The sequence below is a fragment of the Typopeltis vanoorti genome, chromosome 16 (genome assembly GCF_054136105.1).
Source record: "Typopeltis vanoorti isolate ZY-2024b chromosome 16, IOZ_Tvanoo_1.0, whole genome shotgun sequence".
Lineage (NCBI taxonomy): Eukaryota > Metazoa > Arthropoda > Arachnida > Uropygi > Thelyphonidae > Typopeltis > Typopeltis vanoorti.
The window spans coordinates 49,586,553-49,607,114 of NC_143564.1; the positions used below are offsets into that span (position 1 = coordinate 49,586,553).

The 20,562-nt window shown below is 34.2% G+C and overlaps 1 protein-coding gene across 1 annotated transcript in view; it reads left to right on the forward strand.

Annotated features, from left to right (window-relative positions):
* l(3)80Fj (lethal (3) 80Fj) overlaps positions 1 to 20,562 on the forward strand; it is a 770,029-nt gene that overhangs the window by 644,846 nt on the left and 104,621 nt on the right. The window contains exons 46-47 of the mRNA XM_090405954.1: positions 11,309 to 11,578; positions 18,454 to 18,567. Of these exons, the coding sequence (XP_090262080.1) occupies positions 11,309 to 11,578; positions 18,454 to 18,567 (384 nt within the window). The remainder of the gene's footprint in view (positions 1 to 11,308; positions 11,579 to 18,453; positions 18,568 to 20,562) is intronic.

Below are 20,562 nucleotides of genomic sequence, written 5' to 3' on the forward strand. Positions count from 1 at the left end.
ATTGCTGACTTCCTAACAACAATTTTCATCCAAATCAATCTGTTATCTGTCAAGAATTCAACATTATCAGATCTTAAATTTCTATCTTCTAAAGGCATTTTTTACCATATCAATCCTATATCTTGGTCTTCCTCTGGGTCTTTTTCCTGCTGACCTGGCAGAGAACACTTTTTTTGCTAATCTTTCCTCTCCCATTTTGTTTAAGTGACCATACCACCTGAAATTAGCTCTGCTAATGCATTCCTGGATGCTGACAATGTCATGTTCTTTCCTAATATCCTCGTTTTTAATATGATAATGCCATTTATGCCATCTGTTCATGCCTAATCTTTCTCAAGACTCTCAATATCTGTGGTCTCTAGTCTTTGATCAAGTGTTTTACTTGACCAAAGTTAAACACTTCTGACCAAGCTCTCAGATCCATAAGTTAAAATTGGTTTGAACACTGTCTTGTATACAGCTGATTTAGTGTTTTGACTAATTTCTCTCTTATTCCATATAAATTGATTCATTTGACTTCCAGTCACTTCTGTTGTCTATTTCCATGTTTAATTTACCATCTTCACTAAAAATTTTGCCTAGGTAGCTGAAATGTTTTACTTGTTCTATAAGTTCTCCATTCACAATATGTTTGATATTTTCAATGCTTTTGCCTATTTTCATTCTCTTTATCTTGTTATTGCTGATTTTCATACCTAATTTATTACAACAGTTATTCATTTTAGTCAGGGAAAGTTGCAAATTTGTATGGGATTTATTTAAAAGTATAACATCATCTGCATAAAGTAAAGAGCTGTCTCCAATTTTGATATCAGATTTAATGACACTTTCCTTCATATTGTGATCCATATAGATAATGAATAACATAGGGGATAATGTACATCCTTGTTTGACACCACATTTAACATCAAACCATCTTCCTGTATTTCCTTCATTTCTAAATGCTTAAATAAAGACCAAGTGCAGCTTGATATAATGTCCCATAGATATGGGACATTATATGGGACATTATATAATGTCCCATAGATATGATATAACTAGTGTTTTGAATAGCTTTTCCAGGTCAACAAAACTTAAATACAGATCTTTGTTATATCGCAATTCCCACGATTTCTCAATTATTTGTCATAAAGTAAATATCTGATCCTAGCAGCCTCTATTTGGCCAGAATCCAGCTTGTTAATTACCAAGCTTCCCTTCTACAATCCTTCTCAACTGTTTCTCAAGTATACTTGCATAAATCTTACCAGGAACACTAAGTAGGTAAATATCTCTGTAAATTGTTGATTTATTAAGTGTTTCTTAGATATCATGGTGTATTTTTAATATATTATTGTAGTAGAGCATTTTATAACATAATTGCAGAAATATTACTTTACTACTCTTAAGAATGGCACTGAAAACTCGTCACAACAGTGCAGTGTCTAAAGCTCAAGTTATTACTACTGACGAGAGCATTTGTCCTTATGAACAAAAGTGCTGCTGCAGTGATGGTAATTTATCTGAGAATTAGCTGACATTAGAAATATCTCGATTAAAAGAAATTATTACAAAATTGAACACTTCTTTTGCTAATCTTTGCTCTCCCACTTTATTTAAGTGACCATACCACCTGCAATTAGCTCTGCTAATGTATTCCTGGATGCTGACAATGTCATGTTCTTTCCTAATATCCTCGTTTTTAATATGATAATGCCATTTATGCCATCTGTTCCTGCCTAATCTTTCTCAAGACTCAATATCTGTGGTCTCTAGTCTTTGATCAAGTGTTTTACTTGACCAAAGTAAAACACTTCTTACCTAGCTCTCAGATCCATAAGTTAAAAATGGTTCGAACACTGTCAACTTGTATACAGCTGATTTAGTGTTTTGACTAATTTCTCTCTTATTCCATATAAATTGATTCAGTCGACTTCCTGTCATACTAGATTTGTTGATTCTATTGTCTATTTCCATGTTTAATTTACCATCTTAAATAAAGACCAAATGTAGCTTGATATAATGTCCCATAGACATGATATAACTAGTGTTTTGAATAGCTTTTCCATGATATGTTTAACTAAATTTTGACGGGATAAGTAAAAGAATCAGAACAAGAATAGGAAGGAAAGCACTGAACTTGGTAATCTTAATATTAATGACAACAAGGTAAGTCAGTTAAAATCTAAGAAAAAAGAGGTGATATGGTATGGGGTGCTTAAGGGTCAAATCTGTATAACTGAGAGGAGATCTCCACATAGCCTTTAAAGGAATGCGGAGAACCGACCAGGGCTTCTGACCTAATGTCCAATCCTCACCTTCTCGTGGTGCACCCCGTTGGGTATCTACTTGGATACTGAATAAATGAGGATGGGCTGGCAATTTGGGATTTAACTGACCAAATTGTATTCTTATTGGTTAAACCAAAATAAAAAAATGATGGTACAATATAAAATAGTTAGAGATGATAAAGGTGACATGAAAACGGAAGAAAAAGATATCCTTGAGATATGGAGTAAATACTTTGAAAAACTACTAAATGAAACAAGCAGTGATGACAGCACAGTGGTAAACAACACTGACCAGGCATGCAATCAGGAATACATATCCATACTTGAAGTAGAAAAAGCCATCAAAGCTTAAAATATGGAAGGGCAGCAGTAGTAGATGATATTCGACTTGAATATCATCTACTACTGTTTTGTCGAATTGGAAAAGGCATATGACAAGGTGCCAAGAGAGAAGCTATTCAATACGCTACAGTTATATGGTGTCAATGGGGCATTATATCAAGTAATACTTAGTCTTTATTTGAGTTGTAAGTCAGCAGTTAGAATTGAAGGAAGTACAGGAAGATGGTTTAATGTTAAATCTGGTGTAAGGCAAGGATGTACATTATCCCCTCTGTTATTTATTATCTATATGGATCACATTATGAAGGAAAGTGGTATTAAACCTGATATCAAAATTGGAGATGTTAATGTCAGCTTTGCTTTATGTGGACGATGTTATACTTCTGAATAAATCCGCTGCAAGTCTGCAAGATTCTCTGACTAAATTGAATAACTGTTGTAATAGATATGGTATGAAGGTCAGCAATAAAAAGACAAAGACAATGAAAATAGGCAGAATCATTGAAAATGTCAACTGTGTTGTGAATGATGAACCTGTGGAACAAGTAAAACATTTCAGCTACTTAGGCATGATTTTTAGTGAAGATGGTAAATTAAATATAGAAATAGACAACAGAATCAGCAAAGCTGGTATGGTGGGAAATCAATTGAATAAATTCATATGGAATAAGAGAGAAATTAGTCGGAACACTAAATTAGCTGTATACAAGACAGTGTTCAAACCAGTTTTAACTTATGGATCTCAGAGCTGGGTCAGAAGTAAAACACTTGACCAAAGACTAGAGACGACAGATATGAGAGTCCTGAGAAAGATTAGAGGCGTGAACAGATGGCATCAATGGCAATATCATATTAAAAATGAGGATATTAGGAAAGAACTTGACATTGTCAGCATCCAGGAATGTGTTAGCAGAGCTAATCTCAGGTGGTATGGTCACTTAAATAGAATTGAAGAGAAAAGATTAGCAAAACGAGTGTTCTCTGCCAGGTTGGCAGGAAAAGGACCCAGAGGAAGACCAAGATATAGGTGGATTGATACGGTACAAAGTGCCTTAGACGATAGAAATATAAGATCTGATAATGTTGGAGTCTTGACAAGTAACAGACAGATTTGGAGGAAAATTGTGGATAGGAAGTTAGTAATGATGTAATTTTTTCATGTAGTACTATCATATCCTGTACACCCCTTGAGGGTACATGGCAGGAATTTGATTATGATGATGATAGGGAACGTCTGTTGTACAGTAATGTTCGCTGGCTCAGCAGAAGTCAATTTTATGAAAGATTTCTTGTATTAATTAACAATATAAAAAAGTTTCTTCATGAAAAAAGTGATATTTAACCATCATAAAAGATGGTTGTTACACTTATCATTTTTAGTAGATTTCTGTACGAAATTAAGCAATTTAAATTTAGAGTTACAAGGTAGAGATAAAAATTTAATTTACATGTTAAGTTCAATAAAAATTTTCCAACAATACTTACTTTTATTAAAGTAAAATATAAATGACCACAAATTTAGACATCTCCCATATTTTTTAAAATTTTTTGAACAAAATCAAGAAAGGCTTTGCTATGATTTAAAAGAATTTATTCGTGAAATAGAATTAGTTGAGGAAGAAATAAATTCAAGATTTAAAGATTTTAATAAAACTGGAATGATTGTATCTTTTATCATTAATCCAGTTCAAGAAAACTTGAACATCACAGAAATTTCAAATAAAATTAGTGGGCTGTTTGATATAAACCAAGCTGAAGTAGAAATTGAGATAATAAACATTCAGAATAGTTTACATTTAAAATCAATAAACAACGAAGTCATTTGGAAGTATGCACATGAAAAATTCCCAATATTTACTGATATTGCGCGAAAAATTCTGTTGTGTTTCGGATCGACATACTTGTCGGAATCTGCTTTTTCAAATATAACAGTCATTAAAAATCAATTAAGAAAACAAATTACAAATGATCATTTGTCTGTGATTGCCCATTTCTTCATATCAACTTGATTATGAAAATATTGCATGGTCCAAACAATTCAAATTTCACATTAACTTTTTCTTTTTTTAATCAACCAGCATTTCCTGTAACTTGTGAGTTTATAATCAATCTGTTGTTTTTTCTAACTTGGGTTTTCCAACATAGAGAAATAAATATTTTATTCCAATATATATATATATTTTTTGTATTAAAATATTTGTTGTATTAATATAATTAAAAGTGATGATAAATAAATTTTTAAATACACAAATAAAGTTTTTAGTTGTGTATTTTTTTTTTAGTTGTTTATTTTTGCTTATATATAAGAGATAATTTATATATAATAAATAACTTATATATAAGAGAGTAGATTGCCGAATAACTTTTTATAGAAAAGTAGCTCGCATAGTAAAAAAGATTGAACACCACTTGTATATGTTTTCTCTGAAGGTGCAGATTAAATCATCTGCATAGGTAATAATGATTTTGCTTAGGGTGTTGATAGTAGTGGTATTCCTCTTGTCATGTTGGTATTGTTCACTCATTTCAGAAATGGTTCTAATATCAGAGATAAAAATAGAAGACTCAAAGACAACCCTTATATACTCCTTTGCAAAGGGAGATAGCATCTGATATGTAGCCATTTACTATTAAACTGCTTTCCTTCATGGTTACACGGCAATCAGAATACATTATAAAAATTATGGAAACTGCTACCGTGCTAGAGTAAATATTAAAAGTTCAGTTTAATATAAACTAAACTGAAGTTTTATTCTAACACGGTAGTTGTTTCCATAATTTTTGTGATGAGTACTATCAAACAGGTTTTTGTTTCAGCATAAATTCCTCTGATTGCTCAACTTAAACTTTCAACCCTGTAAGATATAAAATGTGAAATCTAATTTGTGTTCTTCTAAGCCCCCAATCAATGGCTAATATTTTTCCATTAATATCTTATTGTACATTAAAGAATGAACCAATAATGATGGAGCTATATCAATATTTTGACTCCATGACTCCTGCAACCCTCAACGCCCCAGACAGTGGGTAGCAGCTTGAAAAGTTTTGTACGTCACTGTGATTTTAAAAGTTTTTTTTACATAGGTTGCCCTCGTAATTGTTCTGTAAAGGTGGTTCTGATGTTCACAAAGGTTTGTATCGCCTCTAGCATAATAAATTATTCCTTCACATGTAGCTGTGTATCAGTGCTCTGCAATATTGCATGCAGAAGGAGGGAATGGTTAGCATCTGGATATTACCACATTAACACTCCAAACTTGAACCTTGTTAGGACTTTTTTTTACATAGTAGTTGTTGCTTTTTCCAGAATTAGCTGTAAGAAACTTTGCTGGTCTTGGCTTGTCTGTACCAGCTATTTTTCCTGTGATTTCTGTATTTGGACGCAATCTTCAATAGTGGAAATTGTAAAATTGCCCATGTCAGTAGAGATACTGACTATTTCTTCTTATTCAACAATGACAACAACTTTTGTTGTTGTTGGTAGTTGCTCCTCTTTTAACTATCCAGCTTTCATACTGTATATTGTTTACAATAAGTTGGATAAGGAAAACCCTAGAAGTTTAGTTGTATCTGGAGGTTGACATTGCCTCTTGAGTAGATTGCTGTTGTGCTTTTTAATTTTCTGCTACTGCCTCTATTTCCTCTTTCTTTGGGAGACTTTTTCCAAGTATTGTTAGCTGATTGTGTAGAGATAAAAGTCCTAATCTGACATGGATGCTTCTACCAGTGTCTTCGATGGTACCACCAAGCCTTTCCACTGCAGTTCTCTGTGGAGAGTTGTTTACTTTATGCAGTGTGCTTTGACATTTTCTCTTCAGGAGACCAGACAGAAACCTTAAGAGAGCCAAAACTCTCATTCAGTACCAAAGCAATCTGATATCAGAGAGTTGTTGTATTTTTGATATGTGAACCCTTAGTCAGCACAGTGGTAATTATTGAAAGAAAAAGCCATACTGCTTCATTTGGGTCATAATCATCATCATGAACCATTGGCTCACTGCCCGTTGATGTCTGATGCCTGTTTCACTATCTTCTTCCACCTTTCTTTGTCCAGTGCACAGTGTCGCAGTTTTTGTACACCCATTCCACACCAATCTTTTATATTGTCTATCCATTCTCTGTATGGTCTACCTCTTCTGTTTAAACCATCCAAAATACTAAACATAAATGTCTTTATCAGACTTTATATAATACTATAATACTTTATATAATACTAAACATAAATGTCTTTATAAAGACTAAGCAATACTTAGTCTTTATTTGAGTTGTAAGTCAGCAGTTAGAATTGAAGGAAGTACAGGAAGATGGTTTAATGTTAAATGTGGTGTGAGACAAGGATGTACATTATCCCCTCTGTTATTCATTATCTATATGGATCACATTATGAAGGAATGTGGTATTAAACCTGATATCAAAATTGGAGATGTTAATGTCAGCTCTTTGCTTTATGCGGATGATGTTATACTTCTAAATAAATCCGCTACAAGTCTGCAAGATTCTCTGACTAAATTGAATAGCTGTTGTAATAGATATGGTATGAAGGTTAGCAATAAAAAGACAAAAACAATGAAAATAGGCAGAATCATTGAAAATGTCAACTGTGTTGTGAATGGAGAACCTGTGAAACAAGTAAAACATTTCAGCTACTTAGGCACGATTTTTACTGAAGATGGTAAATTAAATATAGAAATAGACAACAGAATCAGCAAAGCTGGTATGGTGGGAAGTCAATTGAATAAATTCATATGGAATAAAAAAGAAATTAGTCGGAAAACTAAATTAGCTGTATACAAGACAGTGTTCAAACCAGTTTTAACTTATGGATCTTAGAGCTGGGTCAGAAGTAAAACACTTGACCAAAGACTAGAGACCGCAGATATGAGAGTCCTGAGAAAGATTAGAGGCGTGAACAGATGGCATCAATGGCAATATCATATTAAAAATGAGGATATTAGGAAAGAACTTGACATTGTCAGCATCCAGGAATGTGTTAGCAGAGCTAATCTCAGGTGGTATGGTCACTTAAATAGAATGGGAGAGGAAAGATTAGCAAAACGAGCGTTCTCTGCCAGGTTGGCAGGAAAAGGACCCAGAGGAAGACCAAGATATAGGTGGATTGATACGGTACAAAGTGCCTTAGATGATAGAAATATAAGATCTGATAATGTTGGAGTCTTGACAAGTAACAGACTGATTTGGAGGAAAATTGTAGATAGGAAGTTAGTAATGATGTAATTTTTTCATGTAGTACTGTCATATCCTGTACACCCCTTGAGGGTACATGGCAGGAATTTGATGATGATGATGAAATGTCTTTATCTTCCGGTCTTCACTCATTCTACAGATGTGTCCAAATAATTGCAGCTTCCCTTTTATAATCTTCTGCATTAGGTTCTGTTTTGGTTGTATCTTCTGATAGAGCTCTTCATTGGTGATTTTCTGTACCGATCCTATTCTTAGAATCTTCCTGTAACAAGTTCTTTCAAATGCCAAAATTCTTTTTCTTGATTCTTTATTTATTACCCACGTTTCAGATCCATACAGTACACTGCTGAAGATGCATGTTTCCAGTACTCTTAGTTTTGTTTGCGGACTGATCACTTTACTTTTCCAGATGTTATCCATGGCCTTCAGATTTGTTCTTCCCTTTGCGATCCTGATCTTTATTTCTTTTTTATAGTCCAAGTCATATGTCAGTTTACTTCCCAAATATGTGAATTGTTCTACATTTTCTATATCAGTTCCATCCACTTGTATCTTTTGTTTCATGTTCTTCTCACCAAATACCATTGTCTTTGTTTTTTCCAAGTTCATAACAAGTCCAAATCTTTTCCCTTCCTCATTTAACAGTTTCAGTGTTTTTTGTAGTTCTCTTTCGTCTTCTTCAATAATAACAATGTCATCTGCAAATCTCAGATTGTTAATTCTCATTCCGTGTACAGATATTCCTTTGGCATCTTCCTTCAATTTGTCCATTGCTCTTTCTAAATGTACGATGAAAATACTTGGTGATATTGGGTCTCCCTGTCTAGTACCTCTGCTTGTTTTAAACCATTTCCCCAAACATCACTTATTCTAACTGCTGCAACTGCATTCTGATAAACATCTTGATTCTAATAGCTATTTAATATAGCTATTAGTTTTTTATCAATTCCATAGGATTCCAGAACTGCTAATGTCACTTTCTGGTCAATTCTGTCAAATGCTTTCTGAAAATCAACAAAGCAAGTATTTATGTTTTTGTTTTTTCTCCTAGCTTTCTCTGCTATTAACCTCATTGTCAAAATCTGTTGAATTGTAGTTCTATCCTTCCTAAATCCTGCTTGCTTGCCTGCAAGGTATGCTTCCAATTGTGTTCTCAATCTTTCTGTCAATATGATCATCATCACTTTACCAAGGTGACTTATCAAGGCAATTGTTCGTTAATTTTTACATTCTAGCTTATTTCCTTTCTTGTATAATGTTGCTAATATTGATTTCACCCACTCCTCTGGCATTTTCCCTTCTTTCCATAGTTGGTGCATTTCTGTAACCATACTTTCACCACCATATTTACTCATTTCTCCAGTAATGTTATCGTTACTAGGACTCTTGTTGTGTTTTAGCAGTCCTATTGCTTTTTCTACCTCTCCTCTTAAAATGTCCATATCATGCTCATTACCTGGTGGTGATATCTGCTTCAATTCTTCAGTCAGTTTCCCAATGCTATCTGAATCTAGTTTTTCTTCATATAACTCACTACAGTATCTTGTCCACCGCTGTACAATTTTTTCTTTATTCATCAATAATTTGCCTTTTTCATCTTTAATTGTGGTCTGTTTTGGTTGCCACTTTCTATTAATGGTTCTGATCATTTTGTATACCTCCCTTGTTTTATGCTCTACGTAGTACTGTTCTATATTGTTGCATTGGCCTTCTAACCATTTCATCTTATCCATTCTGACTGCTTTTTTCACCTCATTACACTTTCTTCTATATTGCTCTTCTATTTGTTCTGATGTATTCCTTCTTATCTTCAACATTCTTTTCTCCTGTACTAACCAGTGTTTCTTGTGTAATCCATTTCTTCTTGATCTTCTCTTCTTCTGGTACTGTTTCTCAACTGCATCTTCTATCACTCTTAAATTCGAGTTTTTTTCTTTCTCCACGCTTTTAAGTTTCTCTTCTAACATTCTGTACCTTCTTCCTATTTCTGCTTCACTTATTTATGCTGTATTTCTTCTATTCTGATGTTGGGGTTTATATTTCTTTTTTAATTTCAACTTGATGTTTGCAATCACTAAACTATGGTCCGAGTGTTTATCTGCTCCTTAAAAAGTTCGACATTGCTGTACTGATGTTATCCATCTTCTTTTAATCATAATCATATCAATCATGTGTTTGGTTTTCCCATCACTTGATCACCACGTCCATTTTCTACACTCCTTTTGTTGGAATCTTGTGTTACAGATCATCATCTCGTGGTCCACAGCAAATTCTAACAATTTTTCACCTTGTTTATTTCTTTCTCCGAAACCATATTTTCCCATGACTCTTTCCCAACCATCATTATCTATTCCAACTTTGGCATTCCAATCTCCTTCAATAATTAGCACGTCTTGCTTTGGTATTGTTTCTATTGTGACTGTCAGATCTTTGTAGAATAAGTCAATATCCTCATCTGTGTTGTCAGTGTCAGTGTGGGTGCATATATCTGGACTATTGATATGTTGAATGGCTTTGCCTGAAATCTTGCTACTGTGATTTATTTATTAACTGGTTTGTAGCCTAACAGTGCCTCTCGAGCTAAGAAGGAAGCCAACTCCTGCTTCGTGCATGGTGTCATGTCCTGACCATATTACTTCGCATCCATTGATCTCTCCAGATGATGTCCATCTCATCTCTGCCAATCCTAGTATATCCCACCGATATCTCTTCATTTCCTCATGAAGTAGTTCTAAAAATCCTGACATCCAGAGTGTCCACATATTCCACGTTCTTACTGATAACAGTTCTGTTAGTTTCATTTGGGTACTGTAAATTATATAGAAATGGTGGATATTAAAGCTCCAATGTTATTTCAAAGTTTCCTGCAATCAAATTCACCCTTAGGGAATTTGATTGCATGAAATCAATGATTTTCTGAAATGGGTGAAATTACATAATGATACATAATGCATTAAATCAAGAACAGAAGATCAAGTTTGAATGCTAGCAGAAATTTTTAATTTGATTTTTTGTGGTGTGTTATGGGGGATATGGGTTTATAATATGTCAGTATATTATACTTTGATAGCCAAGGCATTGTACAGGTATGTAGATAAGAACCTACACATTGCTGTAGTCCTCAGGATAATTAATGAAATAAAATTTTTATTCCCATATGTTTGTTCCTCTCACCATTAAACAAATATTGGTAATAATCAACATATAAGTATTAATACCAAAATATGTAGGTGTAGTGCCTAGGTGATGCACTTTCTGTTTATAACATTTAGTTTAAAGAGCACTGACATAAATATAATTTCATTTTTCAGTTACTCTTTGGGACTTGTTTTACAGGAATTACTGAATTTTTACAGGAAATTAAATTAAATAAACTACATAATTAGTATATTTGATCCTCTGTTAGCTTTAACTTCATTGTGTATACATAAAACAGTGTAATTACTTATATCCTGTTTCCTGCAATCAAATCATATGTATTTCCTTCTTAGGAACTAGATTATTGTCAAGCTGTAATATTATCGGTTACCGATGAACTTGGTGTCAGGACTATTGTGGATCACTTGTTGGATGCAGCAAGGAAGGAATGTTCTAATCAGAGACGTGCATCAGTGGCTCTTCTGTACAGTTTCTGTTGTCATACAAAATCAGATGTTACACCACATGTACCTCAGCTTTTGCGTGGCCTCATCCATCTTTTTACTGACACTGATCAGACTGTAGTACAACTTAGCTGGGAAGCTCTTAATGCTGTAACAAAGGTAAGATTTTAAAATTAAAGTATGACTGTGTTTATTTTTGTAACCTGGTTGTCTTTCCAATTGAAACGTCCTGACTTCTAGAACATCACAGAAGTATTTGAATGTTAAATAAACTAATTATGATAACACATTGTTTTGCTAAATTATTGAAGGAATCTGCTTTCTGATTTATATTTCATTCTCTCTCTCACACACGTGCCCGCACACACACACACACAAGCAGTTGCAGAACATATAACACGACAGTTTATATGTTCCTTTTACAGCACTCTTTCCTCCATTTCTGAGCTTCTTCAATAACCTGCAGAATATCTTGCCACCTTCTTGATATTTATTTTCTATGTTTTTACCAAAGTCCTCCAATGACTTTTGTTTAGCTAGTTTTTTTTACACAGTGTGTTTAGCTTTCTTAGATTTGTCTCTGTATTCTCTAAGAGCACAAGCTGACATATTTGCCAGTAACTTTTGATATGCTTTTTTCTTTTCCTTCACTGTTTCTTTAACTTCCTGTGTCCACCATGGAGCTCTGATTTTTCTATCCTTACAGACAACCTCAGGTTGAATCATTCAGTGTTTTCTTCAGGGCTTGCAACTGAATCTCCACGGTTTTGTTCCTGTTTTTAACTTTTTCATTTTTTCTTCAATAATCTTTGTGTATTTTAGTCTACAGTTCACAAATTGAGAACTGTTCAACATTTATTTGCTTTAAAACTTTCTTACGTTATTCTTTTCAATATGAAATTCAATTTTATCTGGCTCAAGACTAAATAGTGATCACTTCCAATTTCAAATCCTCTGTACACTCTGGTGTCCTGCACCAGGGAGAAAACATCACTATCAACAATAATATAGTCAGTGAGACTTTTCTTATTCCTTACCTCTTCTCTCCATGTGAATTTGTGCACATTTTTATGTTGGAACATGGTATTAGTGATAACCAGTCCATGTCCTGAGCAGAAATTCAACAGGTATTTGCCATTATTATAAGCTTTGCTTTTTTATCCAAATTTTCCCAAAATATTTTTGTACATTTGACAATAATTTCCTTCTCTACTATTTAGATCCTCAACAAGGACCAACTTTTACTTTTTCATTGTGTCGCTTTCACTAAAGCCTCAAAACATTTCTCCATGTTGTCTATTCCTGCAGAAGGTTCTACTAAGGTAGCATGGAGAAATGTTTTGAGGCTTGAGACTGCCTGCCATTCAAGAAGATTAGCCTCATATTTAGTGTTGAACGCTATGGCTGCTACTTCTTTTCCTTGATTGTCATTGCGTAAATATAATATTTTGTATTTATTGCTCAGAAAGATCTCGTAAAAGTCATTGATTGTCATTGCGTAAATATAATATTTTGTATTTATTGCTCAGAAAGATCTCGCCAGTTTTTGTCTTTTTTGTTTCAATTTGCCTTATTATGTCGATCTTGTACTTATCTAATTCCTCAGCTAGCTCCATTTCTTTGCCATTCAGGCTTCTTATGTTGATAATACCGATCTTTAACTCTGATGATGTTGAGTTATGGTGTGTTTTTCGAAAAGATTAAAAACAATAACTAATAATAAAATAGAACAATTATAATAACATACTGTAATAAAAGTGAATGTGAATGGAATCTTAGCAACTTGAGCATAGGTTTTTATTTATTTATTTATTATTTTATGAACTCAAAAACTTTCACCTTTTCACTTAAAAGGAAGCACTCTATAGCTTGTCTTTGTCATATCTGAATTGCCAGCATTACTTCACTTGCACTTTGGGGCCATTATTAAGTAAAATAACAGTTGCTTGAACACAAGCTGCGATACCGCAATAGTCAATCTGATAGCCGAGAACTACTCTGAATGGTGTGCAATTTAAAACTTATGAATTGTTTATATCTGAAATTTTCCATTTAATATTTTCGGATGGCTACTGAGTGATTAATGGGCAGGTAATGTAGTGGTGATTTGCATCCTGAGCGGGATGCCTCAAGGTTTTATAACGTAATTCAGAATGGCATGCAATTAAAAACTTATAAATTGTTTATTACTAAAAGAAAGGGCCATAAAGCTTTGTTTCAGTGATGTAAAATTACATAGGCAAAGTGAATATTAGATCCAACATTATTTCAAAGTCATGTTTGTAGAGACTGTGAAAGTTTCGTAAGTTGATCTGAGAGCTTATGATAATACAATCCTCGGCATCCCCAGGTTGCCTTAGCTAGCACGATGCACTACTTCAGTAATGCAGGCTAAGGCAACTCGGGAATGTTGAAGGTTGTATTATCGTAAGCTCTCAGGTCAGCTTACATAACTTTCATAGTTTCTACAAACATTTGGTTTTGAAATCATGTTGGATCTAATATCCACAATGTATTCGATGGAAGAGAATATATTTAGCATCTGCAATCTTGTTTTCAACAGTTAAAATAACCAATAATAAATATTTGAAATTATTTTTTGTGTAAAATATTTTCTTTCATTTCCTGAAAGAAAATATTTTACACAGGCATGGTTATCCAATGCAATCATTTCAAACGTGTTGTAATTTTGTGTTTTTTTTTCACCTATGTCACATTTTTTTAGATTTGTTTATAATGTTAAATAATGTTTGTTTTGGTTTATTTACTTTAGATAATGACTGCTTACTTGTCATTGCATTTTGGTATGATGTTTGTATCATTGTTTTGTTTTACAAATTCAATAATTATGCTTGTGTTTTACAAGATTAATCATATATGTACCAACCTGAGATATTTGTTGTTTGCATAGTTTACATTTTGCAAATTTTTATTATTCATAGCCAAAACCGTCTTACTTTTCAGTTTTAAACCTGCATAACAAAAATGCAGACACAGATAACACCAAATAAAATGTCTATAGCAAACACAACAAACCTTGATATGTGGTTTTTGAGATAATGGGAAGCTTTTACTGATTTAACTTGTTTGCTGTTAATCTGTTGTCTGTCAAGATTCAAATATTATCAGATCTTACATTTCTGTCTTTTAAAGCACTTTTTACTGTATGAATTCACCTACATCTTGGTCTTCCTCTGAATCCTTTTCTTGCCAGCCTGGCAATGAACACTTGTTTTGCTAATCTTTCCTCTCCCATTCTGTTTAAGTGATCATATCAAATGAGATTAGCTCTGCTAGCACATTTCTGAATGTTAACAATGGCAAATTCTTTCCTAATATCCTCATTTTTTTGATGTGATACTGCCATTGATGCCATCTCCTCACTCCATTAATCTTTCTCAGAACTCTCATATCTATAGTCTCCATTCATTGATCAAGAGATTTATTTCTAACCCAGCTCTCAGGTCCATAAGTTAAAATTGGTGTGAACTCTGTTGGTATACAGCTAATTTAGTGTTTTGACTAATTTCTTTCATATTCCATATAAATTTATTCAGCTGATTTCCTACCATACAAGTTTACTAATTCTGTTGTCTATTTCCATTTTTGATTTGCTGTCTTCACTAGAAATTGTGCCTAAATGTTTTACTTATTCTATAGGTTCGCCGTTCAGGATACAGTTTTTAATGTTTCTGCATATTTTCATTGTCTTTCTCTTTTTATTGGTGATTTTCGTACCAGATCTATTACAACAGTTATTCAATTTAGTTATGGAATGTTACGTACTTGGGCTGGATTTATTCAGAAGTTGAACATCATCTGCATAAAGCAAAGAGCTAAGATTAAATCTCCAATTTCGATATCAGATTTAACACCACTTTCTTTCATATTGTGATCCATTATGAAGGAAAATTCATTAAATAATGAATAACAGTGGAAATAATGTGTACCCTTGTCTCACACCTGACTTTTGCTTCAGACCATCTTCCTGTAGCTCTGTCAATTTTAACTAGTGACTTATATCTGAAATAGAGGCTTTTTATTGCTTGATATAATGTCCCTATAAATTAAAGATGCCAAGAAATTATGTTCTATGTTTAATCCTTTATCCAAGTGTAAGCAAATAAAGTTTGCACCTGAAGTAACTTCAGGACTGTGTAACTCGTACATAGGGGCTAATGACTTCGCAATGCTTGCCTTAGTATCCCATAATGCAAAGCACATATCCTTGCAAACATGTATTGGGTTGGCAAATAAGTTCGTTCCATTTATGCGTTAGTACAAGTTTACGCCGCTTCGCCTGTCGCTGTTGTTGCTCTACCATGCAACGCAATTGCGCAGTTGAAAGGTGACATTTCACATAACCTTTCAGTGAATTTTCATTCGGCCTACTTCAGTTGTGTGTGTATAACATATTTTTAGAAATGGAAGGAAATAACTTATATTACCGGCATATTTTGCTTTTTTATTTCAAAAAAGGCAAACGAGCTGTGGAGGTTATAAAAAAAAATATATGCAACGTATATGGGGGATGGTGCCTTAACAGAACACATATGCCAAAAGTAGTTTGCCAAATTCTGTTCTGGAGATTTCGACGTCAGTGATGCGCCGGTTGCCCGACCAAGGTTGATTTGAGTGTTGTGAAGGATATCGTCAACAAAAATCCGTCACAAACAGTGTGGGAGATTGCTGCAGTACTGATCATATCCCATACAAGCATTGAAAACCATTTGCACAAGCTGGGATATGTTTCAAAACTCAATGTTTGGGTGTCGCATGAATTGACTGAGGCCAATATGACCGCTTGCATATCCATCTGTGATTCACTGTGATGTTGCCAAGAAAACGACCCATTTTTGAAGCGGATGATTACAGGAGTGAAAAATGGGTCATGTACGATAATGTGGCATGTAAAAGATCATGGGGGCACAAGAATGAATCACTGCAAACAACCTCGAAAGCGAGATTGCACCCAAAGAAGATCATGCTCTCTGTGTGGTGGGATTATAAAGGTATTGTCCACTACGAGATGTTACCGTCAGGCAGAACGATTGATTCAACCGTCTATTGCTCACAGTTAACGTGACTGGCCCATGCAATTAGCACAAAACGTCCTGAATTGCCAAATCGTAAAGGAGTTGTCTTTCACCACGACAACGCCAGACCCCACACATCGTTTACAACCCAGATTAAATTGTTACTTCTTGGCTGGGATGTTTTGCCGCATCCCTTGTATTCACCAGACCTGGCATCTTCCGATTACCACTTATTCCGATCATTTCAGAATTCTCTGAATGGGAAACCTCGCTAATGAAGAGGCTGTCAAAAGACACCTGGATCAGTTTTTTGCCAGTAAACCTCAGGAGTTTTTTATGCATGCAGCATAATGAAGTTGGTGGACAGATGGCAAGAGGTCATTGATAAAGAGGGTCAATATGTAATTGACTAGTATGTATTATATATATTAAATAAAATGTGTTTCATTCCACTCTGAAAAACCGAATGAACTTATTTGCCAACCCAATATAATGCTATGCATTTTGGGAAGGGTCACTACTCACACTTCAATCTGTTAATTGGCTCATCTGTAAATGTTAATAATATTTCAGTAAGTTATTAAAAAATAATAATAAATACTGAATTTTACTGCTTCTACTCCTGCTGTTTGCCATTTTTGAAATAAACTCTCTCTTAGAAATATTATCTCGTGATTCTCTCTCTCTCCCTGTCTGCCACAGACTGAACTCTAAGATTGCTAACTACTAGTGAGGGGTGGGGGGGGGGGAGAGAAAAGAAAGAACTAATCCCAAAAGTCGCAGTAAAGAGCCCCAACAGTAGGCCAGTATATATGAGAAATTTCTTATTTTATTTTCACCCATTTGATTGACTTAAGAGTAGGAAAAGTATAGCTACTTCAAAAATGCTAGTAGCAAAACTAGCGGTAAATAAATGTTTTCAAATAAGTAGTATTTTTTTCTTCACTTTTCAGAAGCATATTAAAAAAATATATAAAAAAAAGCATAAAATTAATTTCTTGGTATTTTTGACCCCTAAACATTAGAAATATTTATAAAAGTGACCTTATTAAAATTATTTTCAAAGGTGTTTATACCATAAGAACTGAGAAGTTTGAACATCCTTTGTCTATTTATTAATCAAAGGCTTTGAGAAATTTATGAAGTTCAAGACTAAAGGAAGGTTTTTTCTGTTGCTCTCTGTTTTTTAAGAAACCTGCTTAATTTTTTGGACAAAAGTGATGCTATATATGGTTTAATTCAGTTTAAAATCATTCTATTATAAATTTTTAGTGCATTAGAAAATGGTGTGGTTTCTCTGTAATTTTCTTCATTGTTTAGATTTATTTTTGGGGAGTTGGTTTAATGTATAGAAGTTAAAAAACAAGATAGTATGTAATGAACAACTTTGTAGAATAATGTAAAATTGTCACACATATCCTAATATTGCTCATGAAAACACTGTAAATGTTCACAATTAAAAGTTCAACTCGGAGGAATAATTTCAGACTGAATTATATTAACTGATTGGTTATGAAAGGTTGATGAAAGATTGCAAAATTATGTTTCAGTAATTTTGCTAACTTGGCTATGCACTTCGCAACCATATGCCTGGGGAAGGAGTGTCCTGGGTTCGATTCCTGTTGCCGACGTGAGGAGCTTAAGGATCTTCCTCAGCCATAGCCAAGTTAGCCAGTCTTGGACATGTACAGCAGGGTTTTTTCCCCCAGTTTATCTGGGGTTTTTCATCCCACAAGCAGACAAACCGGCTCAGTGAACACACAGATCTACAGCCATAAATACTTGACCCCCCCCCCCCTTTGAGGGGGCTCAACTCGCTCCAGCAGGGACAGGGGGAAAAAAAGGGAGGAAACTCCATATGAATAAATAAATAAATGATTGTCTGAAATTATTTCCATATTTGTGGGATTATTAGTTTTGGTAAAAATTTGTTGGAATGTTTATGCATATTGCTAAATGCTACATGCTGTTTTTAATCATTTTATTTTTTTTATATAGACTTTAGATCCAACTGAACAGCAATATTATGTTCCTGATGTAAGACAGTCCATTCGTTTTGCAGCTGGTGATCTTAAAGGTCAAGAACTACTGCCTGGCTTCTGTGTACCAAAGGTTAGAAGGATTAATGAAAATATATGCAGTTTACAATTCTTTCTTAAATAATAAAATGCAAAACTTACTTGAAATCTCCCCTCTTTTTTTGTAATTATAGCTACAAAAAAAAAAAAAAACTTTGAACTGGTGGTTATCAGAAATATAATAATGGTATTTGATTTTCTTACAAAAAAAAAAAAAAAAGCTGTTTCTTACAACTGGCATATGGTTAAACTAACTTTTTTTTACCAAAAAAAAAAAAAAGTCCCGTATCTCACACAGTTTCATTTATACTGAGTGGCTAGTTTTTTATTTGCCTCTGCATAATAGTAAGTAGTTTCCCCCCACACACACACGCACACATTGTCTTTAACCCTCAAAACAGACTTAGCACATCATGGCATGGACTCCAAAAAAGTTTTGAAAGCTTTCCACAACAGTGTTGTCTGTGAAGACATTGCCATGTTGTGCAGTTGCCTAACATTCAATTATACATAATCCAATCACAAATGTTCATTTAATTTTGAGATCCTGAGCAGTCATTGGATATCTCTTCAAACAAGCAGTATTTTCTTCTTCAGTTTTCAGGAGCATATTTAAAAAAAATAATAAAAAAAAAAAAGTGTAAAATAGGAAGAAATAGAAGTAAATCTTCAAAACTAGAAGCCAGATGACATCACCAGACAACAAATTCTTACAATGGAATTGTTGTAGCTTCCCCAAAGCATGGATGATATCCACATCCTCTTGCAGAAGCCAGAGTGCTTCTGTCTGCAAGAAACAACATATTTGAAACCTGGTGAGGGTCTTATATTGTAGTATACCTCTGCCATCCTCATGGATAGCATAGGGGATGAAACAAGCCAGTAAGGAGTTAGGATCCTTGTGATCAGCCATACTCCTTTCCAGCAAGTATCTACTTGTTGGAAAGCAGAGGTATTGTATTGACATAGAGGCTATTGTAATTTGCCTGTCAGTAAATATGCAAATTACATAGTCCATTAAATATCTATCTTCTGTGTCTATACTGTATCTATCTTTCAGTGTCGATGTTTCTCAGGATGACTTTGACCTCATGTTGCAGTTGCCACCTCTATAATTTTACTGTGAGACTGAAATCGCCACAATGCTCTGTGGTGTATTATACAAAGGAATAATACACCACATCAGAGGAATAGCTGTGAAGTGCATCTGCAACAATAGCAGAACCCTCTTAAACAGTTGAAGTATATCTCCCACAATGTGGAGCACCTGATCATAGTGGAAGAACCTCCCAGTAATGGTCCGGAGCTATTTCATTATTACTTTCCTGTACTTTTCTTCCTGTGTTGGTCCCTCCACTTCTCCTAAGTTTCCTTTTTTTAATCTCGTACCTTCCAAACTACTACTACAAGAATCCAGTACTCTGCCACTATGTTTGCCATACAATGTTATCCATGAACATCTAGAAATGGGGATTCTTATAGTGTAGTGTAGTCTTTGCAGTGACTCCTCATTCAACAAGATAGGCAGTTCTTGATGACCCATCAAGGGTCAGTTGTCTTTCAAGCAATGATCAACAGCGTTGTATTAAGGCTCTTTCCCCCATGATTTGGGAACATTGCCCAAGGTTTAGAAGTTAGAGGTGATAGAGGAATGGTGTTTATTCTGTTACAAGCTTTTAGCACAATGGTGGGAGACCAAATGACTTGATGTCCAATTTATTCAGCATGCTTCTGATTTTTTTTCTTTCTGACAGAAAACTAGAGAATGGAATGGGTTAAGCAGTTCTTAATAAAATGGAAGGATAAATTTGTCTTGGTCATCTGGAAGTGAGAGCAGAGAAAACATGGATGGAAGGCAGTTCTGCCCTATGGCCATGGCAAGAGATTAGAAGGCCTAACTGCCATTTGTACAGGAGGAAAGTTTACAGCATTGTACTCTTCCCAAATTGTATTTAAATACAGGATTGCTATAGTACTGAGAGTTGACCAGCATTTATATTTTGCTTTAACTGTTGGAGATTGAAGTCCT